Raw genomic sequence first — 21,221 nt, forward strand, 5'->3', positions numbered from 1 at the left:
TTAGCATTTTTCTTTTGTGGTGATAGCATGTAACATTACTCTCTTTACAACTTTCAAATACTTAATAGAGTAATATAAATTGTAGCCACTATGTTATACATATTAGAATCCTAGAACTTACTCATTTTACAGCTAGAAATTTTCACTCTTTGATCCCATTTCCCCCACCCCCAGCCCCCAGTAACCACTGTTGTAGTCTCTACATCTCTCTTTGTATGAGTTCGGGTTTTTTATATTCTGCATATGTGGGAATATACAATATTTGTCTTTGTCTGTCTGACTTGTTTCATTTAGCATAGTGCCTTCAAGGTCCCTATGTGTTGTTGCAAAAGGAGGATTTTCTTTTTATGACTGAGTAATATTCCAATGTGTGTGTCTGTGTACGTATGATAATATTCCTATGTATGTATGTATTATGTATATGTATGTGCATATGTACACACACACATATATACATATCAAATTTTCTTTACTTGTTCATACATTGATGAGCAGTAGGTTGTTTCCATATTTTGGTTATTGTAAATACTACTACAATGAACATGGGAAGGCGTTATCTCTTCAAGAGAGTGACTTCCTTCCCTTCCTGGGAATGTATACCTAGAAGTGGGATTGCTAGAGCATATGGTAGTTGTATTTTTAATTTTTTCAGAAACCATAGTGGCTGTACCAATTCTAGCAACAGTTAATAGAATTCCCTTTTCTCAACACCTTTGCCAATACTTGTATCTTATCTTTTTGATAATAGCTACTCTAGCAGGTGTGCAGTGATTGCGGTTTTGATTGGCATTTCCCTCATGATTAGTAAAATAGAGCATCTTTTCATGTAGTTAGTGGCCATTTGTATGTCTGCTGTGGAAAAATGTCTATTCAAGTCCTCTGCCCATTTTTTAAATCTTTTTTGTTTTCTATTGAGGTATATGAGTTCTTTGTCTTTTGGGTATTAACCTCTTACCAGGTAGATGATTTGAAAATACTTACTCCTTATAGATTGTATTTCATTTTGCTGATTGTTTCTTTGGCTATGTCACAGCTTTTTAGTTTGATGTAGTCTCATCTGTTTATTTTTGATGTTATTCTTTGTGATTTTGGTGTGATATCCAAAAAAATCATTGCTAAGACCAATGTGAAGAAGCTTTGCCCTTTGTTTTCCTCTAGTAGTATGACAGTTCCGGGTCTTACATTTAAGTCTTTAACATATTTGAATTAATCTTTGTGAAAGTGAAAGTCATTCAGTCACGTCTCACTCTTTGCAACACCATGGGCCATAGTCCATGGAATTCTCTAGGCCAGAATACTGGAGAGCTTAGCCTTTCCCTTCTCCAGGGGATCTTCCCAACCCAGGGATAGAACCCAGGTCTTCCAAATCGCGGGCAGATTCTTTACCAGTTGAGCCACAGGGAAGCCCAAGAATACTGGAGTGGGTAGCTTATCCCTTCTCCAGCGGATCTTCCCGACCCCAGGAATTGAACTAGGATCTCCTGCACTGCAGGCGGATTCTTTACCAACTGAATTATCAGGGAAGTGTTTGTGTGTGTGTCTGTGTGTGTGAGTTGTAGAAGATAGGAGTGCAGTTTCATCCTGATGCATGTGAATATCTGGTTTTCCAACATCATTTATTGAAGAGACTGTCCTTTTCCTATTAAGTATTCTTAGCTCCCTTGCCGTATATTAGTGAGTCATATATATGTGGGTTAATTTCTGGGTTTTCAATTTTGTTCCATTAATCTATGTGTCCATTTTTATGCCAGTATCATGCTGTTTTGATTATTATATCTTTTTAAAGCAGGGTATTTCAGCCTTTTTGAGGGGCTTGTGCAATGGTGTGCCAAAAACAAGAAAACAGATCTCAAAAAAACAAAAACAGCAACAAAATCCAACTCTGATTTGTAGCATTTGCCAATTTCTGTAGAATACAGACTCCCACCTTGGCTGATATCTACCTCTGAAAATAAAAAACATAATTGAATGCAAAACTGGGAAGAAATGTATTATAGCACCCCATTATCTATCATTTCCACCATGGAAATACAATAGATGTAAGTAATCTCAAAAACACAGATAATCAAAGAATCAGAAAGCATTGAATTCTGAGTTTTTGAATTTTGTTTTTAATATAATTTAGTTCTAATTTATATTAATTTTTAGTAATGATATGTTTAACAGCTGCCTCACAGAAATTCTGCAAATACAGCAATCAGCTTCCACACGCCAGTACCCGCCAGCTCCAGCATGCCAATGGGCCTGGCATCCTCAATATAAAGTAACTGTGACCCTTGTTTAGAGAAGGTCCTCACCATTTCCTCCTTCTCTGTTTCTTACAGATCAGCAAACAACAGCTGCAGACAGTCAAGGACCGGTTTCAGGCTTTCCTCAATGGGGAAACCCAAATTGTGGCTGACGAAGCCTTTATGAATGCTGTCCAGAGTTACTACGAGGTAAGGTTCACCAGACAGAAGAATGCCAACACTGCTCAAACCTGAAGTCTGGGGTTTCTGAAATACTGGTCAGGGAGAACAGTAGCTTTGGCCTTCTACAGGGCCATCCTTCCTGAGGTCAAGGGGTCTGTGACTGATTATACTTTTAAGGAGTATAAAGGAGCATTTTGTTCAAGGGGTGAGGGAAACTGTAAATTGCTATACCAGGAAGAGTGGTGAGTGTTTTACGAACCATTTCTTGCTTAATCTTGACAACAGTGATATTCCCATTTTACTGACGAAGAGACTGAGGCTCAGAGAAGTTAGGTCAATTTTTCAAAGTCACACAGCTATTAAAATGCCTTCCTCCTTTTTTCCTTTCTTTACTCAGCTTTTAAGTAGAAAATTGTTTTAAAATGAAAACACAGGTGTCCTTGCCTCAGTCAATAAGCACATGCTTATTCCGCCCTTGAGTGCTGTGTTTCTCAGTAGATACTTTTAAAATGTTCGCTGATTGAATCAATGAAATGCTCCTTCTTGTTGCTAAGCACTTGACTCCTTCTTTCATGGAAAGAGTGGTGCAAGATTGCAATGAGATCTTGTGAAAATATTATTGATTGGTTTGCTAATTAGCCTTTAATAGTAAACAGCCTTTATCTCCTTGATGTTTGCTAGTTCCATCCACAGACTCATTTTGCATGCTCTTTTTTCCTCAATGAAATTTCTATTTGGATCTGTTTTAGAAGTCTGATTTGTTTTTATATATGTCAGATTTAGGTGTTTTTTTTTTCAGTTTACAAACTGTTAATGATTGCCGATAAGGGTCGAACTTAGTGCTTCATCTGATGTGACATACTTTTTGGTTAGATTTAAGGGAGAATGGAGATGAGATCTGTGATTATAGTGGTTGTGTGGCAGTGAATAATCTAAATATATTTAAGAAGGTTCTGTTTAGAAACTGCCAGGGCTTGAAACCAGCTATCCCCCTTTTGTCAAAATCTGGAAACCAGTTGAGACCAGGCAGACACTTATCAACAATTCTCCATGTTTAGAGTAATTCATGAGTTTGTAAATTTGCAGATTGCAGATCTTAATTAGAAAGCTCATTTGACTAATGATATAAATTACAAGAAAGCACCATTTCTATCTATTAATTAAAATTGAAAATTAATAGTCATCAACTTGCTAATGAGTCTCTGGAAATTACCATGATATCTATAGTGGTCCTGATATTTTCCTCTATAGTGGCTAGTTTATTTGAAAGGGCTTCTGTTTAGTCTGATGAGAATATAGACATAAAAAATTACTGAATATTTAATATTGAGATCTGAGTAACAGGAACTAATGTCGGGTATTAATTATTTACTGTATTCATTAGTAAAGCTTTAGAGTGTCTTGAGATTCACGTTTCTTGGGAAGCCTAATCCTCTGAAGCAAAGGTCCCTAGTCAAGGCATCAGGGTTGATATATCACTTGGGAATGCTCCAGGTTGATGACTCATCCCTTTCTCTCTCTCCTTTCATTCTTGGGCAGTGGAGAGCTAGCATCTCTTCCTCTGCCCAGTTGCAGAGTCCCATCCCTTCCTCTGGGACCCAGTTGCTTTTATGTCAGTGTTTGCTCAGGTAGACCAAGGATCAGACCCAGGACAGACACCACCTCTGGAGCTGGAGAGCAGGTTCAGTTCCACTGGAACCATTTGTGTTGAAATGGCGGGGTTTCCCATTATGAAACTGGGATGCTTTCTAATAGAAGGGGGAATGTATGCTTAAGAGGCAAAACATTCTCCTAAATTCTCAACCTCCACTCCCCTACACATATTCTCTCTCTCTCCATCCCACCATACCAACCCTGACATATCCCAGTTTACAAGTGATAATGACAATTTAAACAAACAAACAAAAACTGTTTCTCCAAAAGTTATGAGATGCTTTGTCAACCTGCTAAAGTAGTGATGAGCATTTTTTTTTTAAATAAAGGGAGTGGGAAGTCACTGTCCTTTTTCCATCTGTGCCCACCCAATATCCAGCCCAGTCTGAGCCCAGCTGCCCAGCATTCATTGCAAGCTAGTCCGGCCTGGAAGCAGAGCTGGGCCAGGATAGAAGGAGACCAAGGTTCCCTGTGGCAAAGCAGATCAAGCAGGGCAGGAGATTAATCCCTTAATCTCTTTCATGATGGCTTTGAGGGCTGGGCACCAAGGTGGATGCTCTGAGATCTAGCTCAGCAACTTCATCCTGTTTCCATGCCACAGTGCTAAGGCATCAGAGAGCCCCCCACCCCATTTCTCCAGGGCCCCCACATTTTTCTAACTCTCAGCTCTTTTAAGACAATTTGTGAAACATAAGCCCTCTCACCCTCCATTCTCATCCTCACCTCCCTCCCCATTTACCTGCTTAATTTTCATTCCTTCACAGGCTGGCCCCGACAGCAGCGAAAAGAGGCAGATGGAAAGGTCTTACAGAACCTTCCTCACTGAGACCCTGCTTGGAAGGACACACGGGGGCATCTGGTGGGGCCAGGGAGTGTAGAGCACGGTAGAAGGCATGCAGACCAGCACCATGTTAGAGCAGGACAGCTGCTGTCTGGACTGCGGCCAGTACCACTGCTATGACTGAGTTTAGTTTTGTTTCATTTTATTTTCAGCTGATCTTCTCTAACAAAGCCTCAGTTAGTTTTTGTCACACTAAATTTGAGTGGTGTATCCAACACAGTTCTTTGATTGCGAGTAACAGAAACTGACTGTGGCTTAATTAAGCCCTAATAACAACAACAACTGTTGTTTTGTTATTAAAAGAGAAAAACCATCTAGAGAAAAGATGGGATGCAGGATAGCTTAGCGTCAGGAAGCTGGGTAGCAGGATATAATGCATACCCCATCACTGGCATGAATCTACTCCAACCCCATCCCTTTCTTATGCTTCCCCTCTCTGAATCTGAACCCCAGAAGGGGAAGTCTGAATGCCCAGTGCAGGCCCCAGTTCACCACTTGGCAAAGGAAGCACACGGTCCCGTGAGTGACAGCCCCAGCGAAATAGCGTGTAGCGATAAAGGTGTTCTCGGACTGAGGTGCTGTTACAGAAGGGGATGGATGGTTGGCAGGCAAAACCTGCAGGTGTCCTCTGCACAGGGTGACATATATCATTTCATCTTTATCACTGAACTTTTTGTTATCTAAGAAAAGTAGATGTGTGTGTGATCTGGCTATTTTTCTAAAATAAAGCTATACATTTTCATAGGCAATCATAGGCAAAACCACTATGATTCCTCAGTGGCCTAGGAAAAGAGTAACCAGCCATTCTAAAGGCACTTATTCCTGCGGGAAAAACCAGGCAAGGAAGGAGGGAGCCGAGGGCCGAGTGGTTAGACTAGCAGAGGTCCCCAGCTACTGGGAGCTAATGCTTGATGATCTCAGGTGGAGCTGATGTAACAGTAACAGAAATAAAGTGCGCAATAAAGGTAATGTACTTGAATCATCCCAGAACAATTCCCCTCTCCTCGGTCTGTGGAAAAATTGTCTTCCATGAAACTGGTCCTTGGTGTCAGAAAGGTTGGGGACCGGAAGCAAGAGGATGAGTTGAGTGTCTGAAAGTGGGGGTGGATTCTGGTTTGGCTGCAAACTGGCTGTGGGACCTCAGCCACCTCTGAGCTTCAGTTTCTTCATCTGTAGTAGAATCTTCCTTGCTGTCAAGATTAAATTCCAAACACGCACACTTAGACATACAACCTCATCATAAATCTGCAACAGAACAGTGCTGGTATGAATATGAGTGGAAGAATGGTGATATAGTGCCCACCTGCTGTGTAGAAGTAAATGATAAAAGAGGATTGGGAGTTACGGAATCAATCCATTCCCTAGTGTGGGGCCTAGACACGGGGATGGAAGGTGCAAGGTCAAGGCAGGGGAAAAGGACATAGAAAAGGGCGAGGGAACTAGTTTTGCTCCTAACCTACCACCACTTACCATAGGTCATGGCCTCAGATATGTTTCTTAAATTTGCCTAAGTTCCCCTTACTTTCTGGCAAAAAATATCTTTAAGATCCAAAGATGCTTTTTATTTAAGAAATTTACATGCATCTTATCTCAGTGAAAGTAAAATTTGCCATTTTCCCACGTAGAAAGGGGTGTTTTATAGAACTGTGAAAGTCAAACATGTCAATTATAAAACTAGACAATAGGGAAAAAATGGAAATGAAATGGTTAGGAAAATACCTCTAATCCCATCATGCTAGACAACCACTATTAAATTTTGGTATATGTCTTTCCAGGTATTTTTTGATATATCTAGACTTGTAAAGATAGCTCCTTGATTTCCATGTTAAAATGGAAAATAACTAAAAAATGTTAATAACCCATTTGTTTCATTTCACAGTTGTTTTCAATCTTTCTACTTATGCAAAAGTCAAACCTGTGCTAGGTCAATCATCAGTAAAAAGTTTTATTACAGTACCTGTGATGTTCTCAATCAAAAGTTACAGTCCTGTGCCCCAACCCCACTTCACCCCTACCATTGGAAGTCTCTGATTTAGCAGCATATCATGGACATCCTTTGATGCTGATAAAAGAAGAAAAATTATCTTTTTTCATGGCTGTATAATAGTCAACTTAAAAATAACATTTAACTTTTATTACGTTCTTGGAGCAGGCAGCGTGTTCATCAGTTGACTTTCATTATCTCATTGAATTCTCTTGCCAATCCTGCACAGGAGGGTGGTTATGATTCCCATTTGAAAGATGATAAAACTGAAGCCCAGAAAGATGAAGTAAGTTGCTCAGCTGACAAAGCCAGCAGCTGGTAGAGCCAGAATTTGATTTCAGGTTGTCTGACACTAGAGCCCATGGTTACCATTATGTGTGTGCCAGTCATCAGAAACATTGTTAGTAACCTGGTTTTTGTAGGTTTTTAAAATCTTATTTACTATAGCATCTAGGTACTTTTCTTATTTATGTTGAAATGATGTGCTTTTGTAGAGCAATAGAGGATCTGCCTTGTGTTCTCAGCCTGTCTGTAGAGAAGCAGGAGCTGGGCCAGCTTTACCCCATAGCATGTACCGTCATTAAGTACTGATGCACTTCTGTGTTTCTAAAACAACCTTGAGGCTGCTTGGCTCTGGCAATGGAGGGAAGGACTGATGGATGAGGCTGAGTTGCTGAATTGACTGCCCTTCACTGTTTTGTATTTATTTGTTTATCTGCCCTCTCCCATTATGACCTGTCTGGGAGTTGGCAGAGAAGCGGGCAGGATTTATGGATGTGCCGCATAGAGCTGTGCCTGGAGTTGAAGTCTCTTGCAAGAGCCACTGAAAAATGAAACAGAAAACAAAACACAAAATACCAGATAGAGCTCCTGGAACAAATGAGTTTCAAGGGTCGTTTTAGAGACACCCAAGTACGTTGCCTGCCTGGCTTCCTTTTGGACAAGACTGAGAAGCCAAGACAGGTGATGTGCCTGGAATTAGCTTTCTGCTGCCACAGCTTCTCCGTGTGGCTGACTTGCTGCTTTTATGGCACTTGTCCGTCTCCTCCATCTTCTGCCTCCTTCCTCTATTCTCTTAACATTCCACTCATCCCCTTTTGTTCTGGGGCCTAGCGATTGTATCTTACCTGTGGACAGATGGAACCCTCCACTTTGCAGAGTCTTTTCAATTTGATCTTTCTCAGAGAAGGCTGGCTGGTTGAACCCCAGGTAATGGTGAAGGAGAGTGAGTTGATACAAGTTAAGAGATTGTCTACAGCCATCCGCTAGTAGTACAACAAATATATATTTAGTGGCTATTGTGTATAAAGGAAAGACCTGTAGAAAGCAAATAATGTGTGCAGGACCCAGGGACCACCAGTTATGGATGCTGACTGGGACCAGTGTGCTAATATCCTCATTTCTTTCCCAGAGAAGGGCATGGCAACCCACTCCAGTATTCTTGCCTGGAGAATCCCATAGACAGAGGAACCTGGTGGGCTATAGTCTATGGGGTCTCAAAGAGTTAGACACAACTGAGAGACTAACACTTCCTCATTTCTTATCCCCTATTGTCAGGTCTCATGGGAAATGTAGTGTCAGTCAATTGTTTTTAAGAGACCAGTGTATTTGTGCTTGCTGGTATCTTCTTTACCTTCTTCCCTCCATCCACATCTGCTTTGTTCCTGTTGTTCATTCACTGATTTTCCTCATTCAACATAGCACCAGCTACGTGCCAGGCACTGTCTTAGGCACTCAGAAAAAATAATAGGAACAAAGCAGATACAACTCCTGCCTTCTGAGGACTTATATAGTCTAGCTGGAGCCTCAGACATTAACTAAAGTTAGAGAGACAAAGGACAGATAGCAGCTGTGGAGGGGCCATGAGGGAAAGGAATACGGTGGTGAGAACCTGAAATGCGGTCCCATTCCAGATTTGTGGGACGCTGCTATGGACAAATGGAAGGAGAGTGTGGCTTCGTTGTTGAGTGAATGTTTTTAAGTCACCTCTAATATTCAGTAGTGCTGACAGCAAGGAATTAACTAACCCCTTTGCATTACTACCACCATCATTCACCTGTGCTCATAAGCTGTCTCTCAACTGGCCTCCTGTCTACTCTCCTGGCCTTCTTCAGGTCCATTTTCTACATTAAAGCCAGAGCATGTGAACCTGATTGTGTCATGTCTAGGTTTAAAGCCTTCAGTGGCTTCCCAGTGCCCTTCAAATGAGAATTAATGTTCTTAATAGAACCTCCCATGCCGCTAGCCATCCGGCCCCTTCTACCTGTCTTACACTGACCATTTTCACACTTCTCTCACCACAGCCACACTGACTTCTCCTTATTTCCTCAGATCCTCAGTGTGTTTACATACGTTATTCCTTCTTTCATTCTTCTCCTATCCATCTTTCACATTTCACCCTAAAGGAGTTCTCCAGGAAGCCTTTCCTGACCACATATTGAAATGTATTCCTGGTTACAAGCATGCATGAACTTGCATAATTTCCCTTGGTTAGCACTTGTCCCAGGTTGTAATGATATTTGTATGGGATGATTAGGACAATGTCACAGAGGCATGAGGGCTGGGTCAACATCTTTTTCCTCCTCATTCTAACCCTGGCACCTGGCACATGCCTTCCTCCAGTGAGTATCTAAAAAAAGGATGAATGGACTCATGAGTAAGAGTATAAACTTTACAGCATAAAAGACAAGCTCCAAGTTTTATAGTTCAACTCCCATGGTGTATAGATAAGATACTAGAGGATCAGAGAGATGAGGTAACTTACCCAAGATTACACAGAAAGTTAATGGCCGAGCTGGCCTGGGAGTATGATTTACAGGTCATGTCACAGTGTTATACTGTCTATCCAGAAACTTCCTCTTTTGCTTCAAAACTTTGATGTTCTTTGAGATCTAGACCTATAACTGAAACACATTGTGTTTGTTACATGGAGAAACTACCTGCATTAGGCATTATAGAGTTTCGGGTGAATTGCTAGCTCATTAAAGCTCTTAAAGCCTCAAGATTCATTTGTAACCTTTTTTTTTTTAATTGATTTTTAAATGAACTCTATGGTCTCAACTGAGTACCATTCCCAAGCACAGAGGAGCAGGCCGTGGCCTCCAGCCTGTGAAACAAATCCTTGGTTCTTTTTCTCCCTGAATTAGTTCATTCAATTGACAATAAATGGAGTCCAACTTTCTAACATCTCTCCTCCCCAAAGAAGGCTTTGTGATGAAGTGGAAGGCAATGAGATGCCCCTCAAGCCATCGCCTACCACAGGCATTCTCTGAAATATGACAGGGAAGTGAATATTTGTTCTGTTTCTGGAAGGTTATTTATGCACCTTCTGAACTGTGAGCAGGACAGGACATGGCTCAAAAACATGAGGTGTTTCCTCTTGGTGAATAGGAAGAAGCAGCTTCACTGCCTTGTATGACACCCCAGAACTGTGTAGCTTATATAAGCTTCCAAATGGAGTGAAAGCAAACTGTTGTTAATGGCTGCTCTATCCCAGGATCAAGGCAGCACTAGCAAAATAACCAAGGGCTGTCCCACCAGGCAGTTGAGACTCATTGGAAAGGGAGGAACCAGGGTGAAGTCAGGAGACCATGCGTTTATAGAGTTGTCCATTTTGAATTAATGAGTTAAAAGAAGACTCCTCTCTGAAGTCTTGGCTTTTCCATTTACAAAATGGATTGAGTGTAAGGCCTGCCTTCATTATTCACTCTCGAAGCAGGAGGCTCTACTCTAAAGATGGGTGAGTGATATTTGGGGGAAGAAGAAGGGCACATTTCTGGCCCACATGGAGTTTACATTTGGGGAGGGGAGACACGCATGAAATACATATTTATGTAATCCTTGTTCAATATGAATTGTGATGAGTATCACTGAGAGGATAAAATGAGATGTAAATAGTGGACTATGTACTGTGTGAAGTGCTATGACCGGACATCATACCCGCTATTTTACATATAAAAATAATCACCACCACCACAGCAATCCATATGGTATTAATGTGAACCACCCTTTCAAGTGTTTATCATATATTGACTCATTTATCCCTCATATAGTAGCACCTGTGCTGTAAAAACTACTATTGTCCCAATTATATAGATGAGAAAACTGAAGTACAAAGAGGCTAATCTGTTGAAAGAAATACGGCCACTTAGTGGCAGAGAAAGGACCCAAGCAGTCTGAGCAACCGAGTCTCTCTATATTATGCTGCCTCTCAGGATATGATTGTCTCATTTTATCCTTGCGACAATCTAGGAAATACCACTGTCATTCCCATTTTCCAGATTTGGACACAAAAGCAGAACACCTAAGAGACTCCCCTGAGTTCCCACAGCTAAGAGGTAGCATTCAGGCTGTGACCCACCCCGGTGCCTCCTGGGATGCCCTCGAAAGGGTCAACCCCGCCCCTGCCCCAGGAAACACTTCTTCCAGGGCAGCTTTCTGACGTCTGCCCCGCCCCTCCCGCACAGGTGTTCCTGAAGAGCGACCGCGTGGCACGCATGGTGCAGAGCGGCGGCTGCTCCGCCAACGACTCGCGAGAAGTCTTCAAGAAGCACATCGAGAAGCGCGTGCGCAGCCTGCCGGAGATCGACGGCCTCAGCAAGGAGACCGTGCTGAGCTCCTGGATGGCCAAGTTTGATGCCATTTACCGCGGGGAGGAGGACCCCAGGAAGCAGCAGGCCCGGATGACGGCCAGCGCCGCTTCCGAGCTGATTCTGAGCAAAGAGCAACTCTACGAGATGTTCCAGAACATTCTTGGGATCAAGAAGTTCGAGCATCAGCTCCTGTACAATGCTTGTCAGGTAAGAAGCTGTCACCCAGGCCCAGGGCTGTGAGTAAAGCAGGGCCAGGGACTTCCCTGGTGGTCCGGAGTGAAGGCTCTGCACTTCCACTGCAGGGGTCTCGGGTTGCATCCCTGGTGGGGAACTAATATCCCCCGAGCTATGCAGCACAGGAAAAAAAAAGTGGGGCCCTATGACAACTTCTGTGTTCCCTAGTCATTGTTGCCTTCGTGTGCGTATCTTGATTTTTTAAATGTATTTTTAAATTACATTTTGTAATTTTAATATATTTTAAAATTACATTTTGTAACTGCATTGATAAAAGTTGAATATGGTCCAGTCTAGAATATTTTCAGGTTTTTCTTTTGATTTTTAAAAGAAATGAAAACATTTTGTGAGCTCCTAAAAATCTCCTGGCCCCTAGATGTTGTGTGTGTTGTGTTCAGGGGGTCAGTTGGCCCCTTTGTGAAAAGTGTCGTAAGATCAAGATGATTTTTTTTTTAAGATTTTGTGCTTTTAAAATAGATGGTATTTACCAGCTGAAGGGCTTGTACCTTCCTCATTTGGTGACACATTTGGACCTAGCACCTGGTCAAGAGAAATTATTTAAACAAAACTTCCATAAAACCTGTCTTGTACCCTTATATTAGTCACACCATAAATTTCCAAGTGGATCTGAGGTGGCTCTGCTTGCGTGCGTGCTAATTTGCTTCAGTCATGTCCAACTCTGTGCGACCCTGTGGACTGTAGCCTGCCAGGCTCCTCTGTCTATGGGATTCTCCAGACAGGAATAGTGGAGTGGGTTGCTGTGCCCTCCTCCAGGCTCATCTTGGGCCCATCCAAAACGTGCGCTTATATTTTCTCTGGATGGAAGTTTGGGGGAGTGAAGTACTCTAGATCTTCATTAGCTGCAAATCTTTCCCCAGTATATTCCTTTATTCAGCAAATACTTATTGTGTGCCTACTCAGCAGACTTTGCAGAGTTTATTGAGTGTCTCTTGGGAGCATTTTTAAAAGTCACATTTCCAGCCCCAGCCCTGGATTCTGGTTCTGCATTCTCAAGGTAGGGCCCAGAAAAATGCTTTTTTAAACAAGAGCTTCCTTTCCTAGTAATCTTGCTCCCCGTTGCCTTTTAAGAACCATTATAGAATTTTAGCTGGTTTCTCTGTACAACTGTACCCCTAAAGTTGGTTAAATGAGGACACTCTAGTTCATTGACTAACAATTGTTCCTTGCTCAGAATCCAGTAAACCTTGGTAAATCTTAATATAACTCCTCACTTGAAATAACTCTGAGGCCTTTGGAGTTAACTTCCCCACACATGAGCTTCGGAGGCAGTCATAAGAATGCATGTATGCAAAGCCTGGAGTAACATGGGGCACTTTCTAAATGGTAGCAATTAAAGTTTGTTACAGTCTATTGGAATAAGCAAAAAGTCAACAGACACCATCAGAACAGTGCCATAAATATATATATTTTTTAATTTTAAAAAAATTTTATTGGCGTATAGTTGATCTACAGTGTTGTGTTAATTTGCACTATATAGGAAAGTGAGTCAGTTATACATGTATGTATATTCACTCTTTTTTAGATTCCTTGCACATATAGGTTATTTCAGAGTATTGAGTAGAGTTCCCAATGCTATACAGTACATCTTTATTAATTATCTAATTTATGTATGGTAGATTTAGTATGGTCATCTTTAAATCCATCCATGTTGCTACAAAAGGCATTATTTCGTTGTTTTTTTGTGGCTGAATAATATTCCATTGTATATAATTAAATGTTTAATGTAAGAACTACAGGATATTGAGATTTTCTTCTTCCTGCCTCCATGGCTATCTGCTAATTCAAGGCACACATCATTTACTCCGATGATCAGTGTTTACCCAACTGGTAACACTGCCTCCCTTCTTGCCCAAGAAAATGTACCCACCACACACCAATCGAAGTGATCTTTTAAAATTGTAAACTGGATCGTGCCAATTCTGCACTTAAAATCTTCCATGGCCATCCCCTCACCCCTAGAATGGCATCCCTACTCATAACTAAGGCTTAAGGCAGAGCAGGAATCAGCCTGGATCACACCACTTTCCCTGTGTGCTTTCTCACTGGCCTTCTTGCTGTTTCCCAAACATATCACATTGGCTGTGGGCCTTTGCATTTGCTCTTTCCTCAATTTAGAATACTCTTTGCCAAGACCTTTGCATGACTGGCACAGCTTAAATGTCAGCTTCTCCATGAGGTTTTCCTGGACCACTTCATCTAAAGTTCTCCCTTGCTTTACACCCTGCCAAGTCACTGTCTTTCCCATTCCCCTGTTTGATTTTTATCAAAGCATTTACCACTGTCTTCCATTTCCTATTCACCTATTTTTATGTTTACTATCTGTCTCACCCTCTCTGCCCATCCTTCAGCAGAATGTTGGCCTTATGAGGACGATAGTTCATCTCTGCCTTATTTGCAAATATTTCCAAAAAGTATTGAAAATGCTTTGTCAAATGCTTTGTCCAAGTATTTCCAGTACTTTGACACAAAACAAGTGTTCCATAAATGCCTATTGCATTAATAAATGGATGATGGCAGATTGTTCTAACTAGTTGGTAGGCTCTTATCAACCATTATAGCTCACCCTAAAATTTCTGGATGTTTTAGTAAACAGGAATCTGTTTGAAATCTCATAGTGTGTATATATATAATATTCAAAGGTATTCCTGACACCCTGCTTTCCTCTCAGCCCACTTCAGTTCAGAACCCTGCTTTCCTATCCAAAGATAGAGAATTTCTGTGATGGGTTAAAAAGTATTTGAAATTCTCAAGCCTCAATTTTAGATTAAATTTATTTGTTATTTTAAATTAACGTATTAGTACTGCATCCCATGTAGCACTTGTAGATTGGGGTAAGTAGGTAGCAAAACCATCCATCACCACCCTCTTGTCTATGACAAGAAGATGAGTTGTGATAGCTTCAAAAAGATTGACAATCACCCACTTAAGTGGTAAGTAATAATCAGAATTAGAGTTAGTCAAGTGTTCCTAAATTTGCTAGGCATAAAATGTTTCTAGGGATTAGTTTTTCTAATTTCACTGGCTAGCTTATCGTGAAGATTTTCTGCTCTTGCTTAAACATCAGCATCATTCTATCATGTATACTATCATGTAAGAATTGAATCGCCAGTCTATGTCTGACGCAGGATACAGCATGCTTGGGGCTGGTGCATGGGGATGACCCACAGAGATATTATGGGGAGGGAGGAGGGAGGGGGGTTCATGTTTGGGAACACATGTAAGAATTAAAGATTTTAAAATTTAAAAAAAAATAAAAAATAAAAAAAATTAAAAAAAAAATAAATCCTCCATGCAAAAAAAAAAAAAAAAAAAGAAATGAATCTATTGCTATGCCATTTCTTACCTTGGTTGCTTCGAACTTGTTGACTATGGTAAAGTGGCAGGACCTTGTTTTACTTGTTTCTCCTAAAAAATTAATTTATTCTACTCATTTTCAAGATTTTTCTATGTGGTGTTAAAAAATACAATGATATAAAAGAGTAATGTCTTCTCTTCTGAAATAATGGTTGTCCCCTTAGCTGAAAGAGAGTTATAAGAAATGTAAAAGGAAGTAATGTCTTGGGACTGGAATACTTAAGGCATTTAGTATTTTATTTTATACTGACACCTAGTCTGATTACTGCTTCATTGGTTCACCTCAGTAGAAATCAGGGAAAAGAGCATATACAGGTAATTCAGAAAGAAAAAAAAATAATAATTCTGAATATATGATTATAGAATTTCTAAGTTCCATGTGTTTAGTCATCTGAGTTATATAATTGTATTGACAATCAGAAGTATTTTAAAAGAAGTATTCCATTGGTAACAATAATACATTGCAAATGTTACAGAAATGGGTATTCTCATCACTTACTGGTAGAATGATTTATTGTGGTAAACTTTCTGTAGCATAATCTGTTAATTTGCAGCCAAACACCTTTATATTTGGCAAACCTTTTAACCTGGCAGCTCTGCTTCTAGAAATTTGTTTAAAGTAGATACTCAGAGATTTTATCAAGAGTTTTAAGTCCAAAGATGTTCATTGCGGCATTTTATATGACAGTGAAAAAAATAGAAACAACCTTCATTCCCAGTAGGAGGGGATTGATTAACTAGATTTTAACATTATGAGACAGTACTCTTCAGCTAGCAAAATAGTTGCTGAAAAAGAACACTTACCATGTGGGGAAATGTTCAGTAGATACTTGTGGAATAAGTGCAAAGTCAGGCTATGGACCAGTGTGAAGATATAATTCCATTTTTATGGAATAAGGACTGGATAGGCAAACAATAAAATCTAAACTATGATTATTTTTAAGGGTTATGATATCTTTAAGGTTAAGCATTATGATTGGTTTTTGTGTTTTTCACTTGTGCTTTTTGGTGTTTTCACATTTTCTACCTTAAGTTTATAGGTATTTTGTAAATAGAAACAAATAGCAAAAATCTCAACAAAGAAGGTGTCAAAAGAAGAAAATTATCTTCAGTGTTGTATTTGAGACCTCAGTCATTAATATATCACCTTCATGATTTTATACCATTTCCAAGTACTACCTGTGTGATTATTTAATATCCATAATTAAGCCAACACTTAACCCACTTTGTAAGCCTGTCTTTACCTTAGAAGTAATACATGTGAAATCACAGCTTTGATGGACTAGATTTTAAAAATACTATGCAGTAATGGGAACCATAATCATTAAAATAGATGTTCTTTATCAGTCTGCCTCTGACATAATCTTACACCACCATTGGTGTGGGCAGCATGACTCTGGTGACCAGTTCCTTTAAATACTGACATTGATGAGATAGATTCCCTCTGACACCATCCCTGAAAATAGCCCCAGACTAACCAGAACAGATTTCACCTGAAGTCTGTAGTTCTAACACCCTGCAATCAGGTTTCAGAAATTATAGATACACTCACTAGCTTTCTCATAGATTATACTCAACTCTGCAGTACTCTATCCACTCATAGGAGCAAAGACGTAGAAATGAAAATCATATACTTTTCATTTGTAAAAGTATGCTTGTTTTGTTTTATATTTTCTGATCCTTCTCCCTGTGAGAGAGAGCAGTTCATAAGTGCTTTCAATCTAGAAACATGCTTATTTCCTTGTATGCATATTGTATTTTAGGGGAAAGTATAATCTGATTTCTGGTGCAGTTTTCTGATGGTTTCTGTGATCTCTCTGTGAGGTATTGCCAGGAACTTGTTTTTATCTCAAATGAGAAAGGATGTTTAACAAAGAGTGATTGTATCAGTTACACATCAACTGTCTGTTGAAAAATGAATGTCCATCAAACCATTTTTTTTTTTAAAGCAAGGAGGCTTAATAGACGTCTCCATATTTACACACAAAATCTTTTAAAGACGGTCGTGTTTGAAGGCTCATGGCTCTGGCTCAGAGAAGAGTTTGCTCATACAGCATAATCATCGTTGTAAAATCATTGAAAATTCCTATTATGAAATCAGTGTTGTTTTTATTTTCCCAAACTCTTGAGAAGAAGCAATTACATAGCCATTTGAGTTGACATCTGTTACTCAAAAAACATAGGATAACCTCTGAGAATGGGTGTTATCATCTGAGAAATGGGACTAACACAGACCTGCTTTCTATTTTCATAAAATGCAAAGATGATGATGATGTATTTTAAAAGTTTAAAGAATGCAAAGCACCCTTTTTCCTCATTCTTTCTAGTAACCTCCACATCTGGAATTGACTTAATGCCCAGTTAGATGTACCAGATGTCTGCAACTTCCTACCCATATGCTTAACTTCATGAGTTTTCCTTAATTGTTCTATTCTGAAATGTGCGGGCATTTCTCCTTGAAAAACACTTCAGAGGTGTTTCACTTTTATGTATTTTTAAATGAAGATAAATCCTTCTTAGGGAAGCAACCCAACTAATTTCCAAGGGGATATGGATGAGTAGAAGCTAAGAAAGTTAGTTGTTTCTTCATGTTTCTGTTCTGCTCTTTGAGAACAGCGTTTCTTTCTGGTTGTGTCCTTATGATCTCACCCATAGCTCCTGGAATCGTGGGGATATGAGTCTAATCTTCTCCTCAGCCATCAATTGTGCCTCGTGGGCAGCAAGGCAACATGCATACTGCAGTTAGATGAAGATGACAGTATTCTGTTCATTTATCTTCTCTGAATTTCTAGAGATTTTTTCATATAATCCAGAAGACTTGAGAAGAAACACATAGAATATAATTTCCCAGTCTATAAACATCTTTGCATTTTCAGTATTAACATTTCATTACCTTTCCTCCAGTCCATCATTGATGTGGCTTTTGATGATGTGATCTTGTTACAGGGCTGTCTTCCTTGGACTCGATTAACACTTGGCAGCTTTTCAAATAGTTTATTAGACTCTGAGTAGAAACCTGACATTATCAGCTTTCAGCTGTGACCTGGATTACTGGATTGTATCTATACCTCATTATAGAGTCTTTCATCTCTATTTAAGTAGATATTTTTTTTCCCATAGAATCTTTCATCTCTATTTAAGTAGATTTTTTTTTCCTAATCCATAAGTCTCCAGAAGATCTGTAGTCTCAGAATTTGCTGCTTGTCCTGGCTGTATTTCTTAATCACTGTTTTTTGGCTCTCTGTCAATATTACATTTCTTTGTACATAATGGTCTTTCAATAAATACCTACTGAAGAAATGTTTTAACATCTGAGGGGATGGACACGGCAGACTAGTATGAAACACTTTTATTTAGCAGTGTACTTTCATTATTCCTAAGTTCATTCATCAATTTAACAAATGTTTTACCTGCTTGCTGCGCACTAACCACCATGTTGCAGATACTGGGATAAAGCCTAAACTTTTCTGTTTTCTCACAGACAAGCCCATATTTTACCTCCTGGCAATCTTCCTCTTTGTTCACCCCCAAAACAACTCCTAGTGACTTTTATAGTTTTTTCCTGCTCAGAGTATTATATTTGTTTTCATTGTGTTGCTGTGTAAAAATTGCCACAAATGCAATGTTTTAAGATACTACCCATGTATTATCTCAAAGTTTCTGTAGATCAGAAATCTGGCATTACTTAGCTGGGTTCTCTGAGTGCTCAAGGAATCATAGGGCTAGAATCAACTATGATTGGGCTATGTTCTTATGTCAGCACAGCTGTAGAAGTCTTCAAAGCCAGCCGTAGAGAGAGAGAACTTGTCTGGTGTTTCAAGTCTCTGATTAATCAGTACTTCACTGGCAGTCCACTGGTTAAGAGTTAGCTTTCCAGTGCTGGGGAGCGTGGGTTCCATCCCTGATTCAGGTCTGCCTCTCTGCTGAAAAATCAAAACATAAACAACAGAAGCAATACTGTAACAGATTCAGTAAAGACTTTATGAATGGTCCACGTCAAAAAAATCTTTTCAAAAGAGAGGATCTTAATCACCTTAGTCAGTCCCATCCAGGATAACCATCCTTTTCTATTAAAGTCAACTGATTAAGGATTTAAATTACATCTGCAGAATCTCTTCATTCTTGTCATATATTATCAATTAGAAGCAAGTCATAGAGTCCCCCCGGATTTTCCTACTGGCTCAGTGGTAAAGAATTGGCCTATGCCAATATCCTCCTAATACAGGAGACGCAGATTCGATCCCTGGGTCGAAAATATTCCCTGGAGGAGGAAGTGGCAACCCACAGCAGTATTCTTACCTGGGAAATCCCATGGACAGAGGAGTCTGGCAGGCTATAGTCCATAGGGTTGCAAAAGAGTTGGACACAACTTAGCAGCTAAACAGCAACAAGGACATAGAGTCCCCCACCCTCAAGGGCAAGTGAGTAGAATGTTAGTCACTGGGGATCTTCTCAGTTTCTGCCACAGTTGTTCTGCCCCCATTCCAGTGTTCTTCATAGAACTCCTTCAAGTAACCTTTTAAGAGAAATTCTGCCTTATCATTCCACCTAAAACAGGCTTCTCCATGTTTGGGGTTTGGTTTTTTTCTGTAACAGTACCTTGCTTTTTACCATCATAGAAAATCACACAATCTGAAATTACCTTGCATCAGTTCAGTTCAGTCACTCAATCATTTACGACTCTTTGCAACTCCATGGACTGCAGCACGCCGGGCCTCCCTGTCCTCCACTATCTCCTGGAGTTTACCGAGACTCATGTCCATTGAGTCGGTGATGCCATCCAACCACCTCATCCTCTGTCATCCCCTTCTCCTCCCTCCCTCAATCTCTCCCAGCATCAGGGTCTTTTCAAATAAGTCAGCTCTTCGCATCAGGTGGCCAAAGTATTGGAGTTTCAGCTTCAACATCAGTCCTTCCAATGAACAGCCAGGACTGATCTCCTTTAGGATGGACTGATTGGAAATTCTTACAGTCCAAGGGACTTTCAAAAGTCTTCTCCAACACCACAGTTCAAAAGCATGAATTCTTCATACTAGTTGCTAGTTGTTCCCTTATTTTCTGCCTCCCTCTCCTGATTCTATTATTTAAGAGCAAGGACCATGTCTTGCATTCACCACTCTAGGGCAAATACTTAAGCACAATGGTAGGCACACAACTAAATATTGACTAAATCACTAAACGGAGAGGCCAAGGCATTTATGGTCTTCAGATGCTTAAATGCCCATATTCTACAAAGGTGTGTGTTTCCTCCTTTGTTTCCCTTGAGGCAAAGTGCAGCAGTGGGACAGACATGTTAGTCTGAGACCAGAATCAAACTGCTGATTCTCCTGTTTTATTGTGTGGATTTCACATGAGAGTCACAGAATGCGGGTAGTCATAAACCTTCCCTCTGGTCACTCCCTGCCTCTCTCTCCCATCACAGGGTGGGAGGACGAAGTACAGAAATTAAATTCACTCGCTGCCTCTAACAGTCATTAGATATTTGCTGAACTGCTGGTTTTCAGTGGCTTTGCCTGCCAGATGTACTTTAATTCAGCATTCTTGGGATATGGAAAGAGATCAAGATGTATCCATCCCCATGAACATGTTCTCTGTTAGCAGGAGCAAAATTAGTGGGCATTGAAGATGTGGAGGGCACAGGGCCAGATAGCAATATTTAATTTCCCAAAGCAACAATTCTCTGATGACCCCATCAGGACTTTTCATGATGGAGTCATCAGAAAATTCTTGCTTCTCTATCAGTTCTTCCTAGAACACATGGTTAGACATTTCTGTCTAACTGTGCCTGCTGTTATGGTGAGATGGACTGCAATGGAACCTTGAAATTGAGAGGCGGTGGGTATCCTGGATCTGAGGAACAGGAAATTGGGCATTTCCTATGCAGGCTTTGAAACTGCTGAAGACATTTTACAAAGCTCTTCCCTTTGTTGCCAAAATGGAATTACAAATATACTGGGTTTATTTGAAGTCTTTTCATAAGCATTGAACCACAAAATTGTAATCAGAGGTGTTAAAGAGGTGTTCTTTCAGAAAAGGACATACAGAAAGTATTTTCTACTTTGCTACCTTTCACCAAATGAGGGAGGCTATTACAAACCAATCGAACCCAGCTATGCAAAGGGAGATATTTT

At 40.2% G+C, this 21,221-nt stretch overlaps 1 protein-coding gene across 7 annotated transcripts in view; it reads left to right on the forward strand.

Moving 5' to 3' along the window:
- Positions 1–21,221, forward strand: part of CADPS (calcium dependent secretion activator) — a 476,150-nt gene that overhangs the window by 125,208 nt on the left and 329,721 nt on the right. For all 7 annotated transcript variants that reach the window (XM_068982571.1, XM_068982570.1, XM_068982573.1 and 4 more), the window contains 2 exons: positions 2,325–2,438; positions 11,356–11,688. In XM_068982571.1, coding sequence (XP_068838672.1) covers positions 2,325–2,438; positions 11,356–11,688 — 447 coding nt within the window. The remainder of the gene's footprint in view (positions 1–2,324; positions 2,439–11,355; positions 11,689–21,221) is intronic.

Source organism: Capricornis sumatraensis, chromosome 10, assembly GCF_032405125.1.
Source record: "Capricornis sumatraensis isolate serow.1 chromosome 10, serow.2, whole genome shotgun sequence".
Lineage (NCBI taxonomy): Eukaryota > Metazoa > Chordata > Mammalia > Artiodactyla > Bovidae > Capricornis > Capricornis sumatraensis.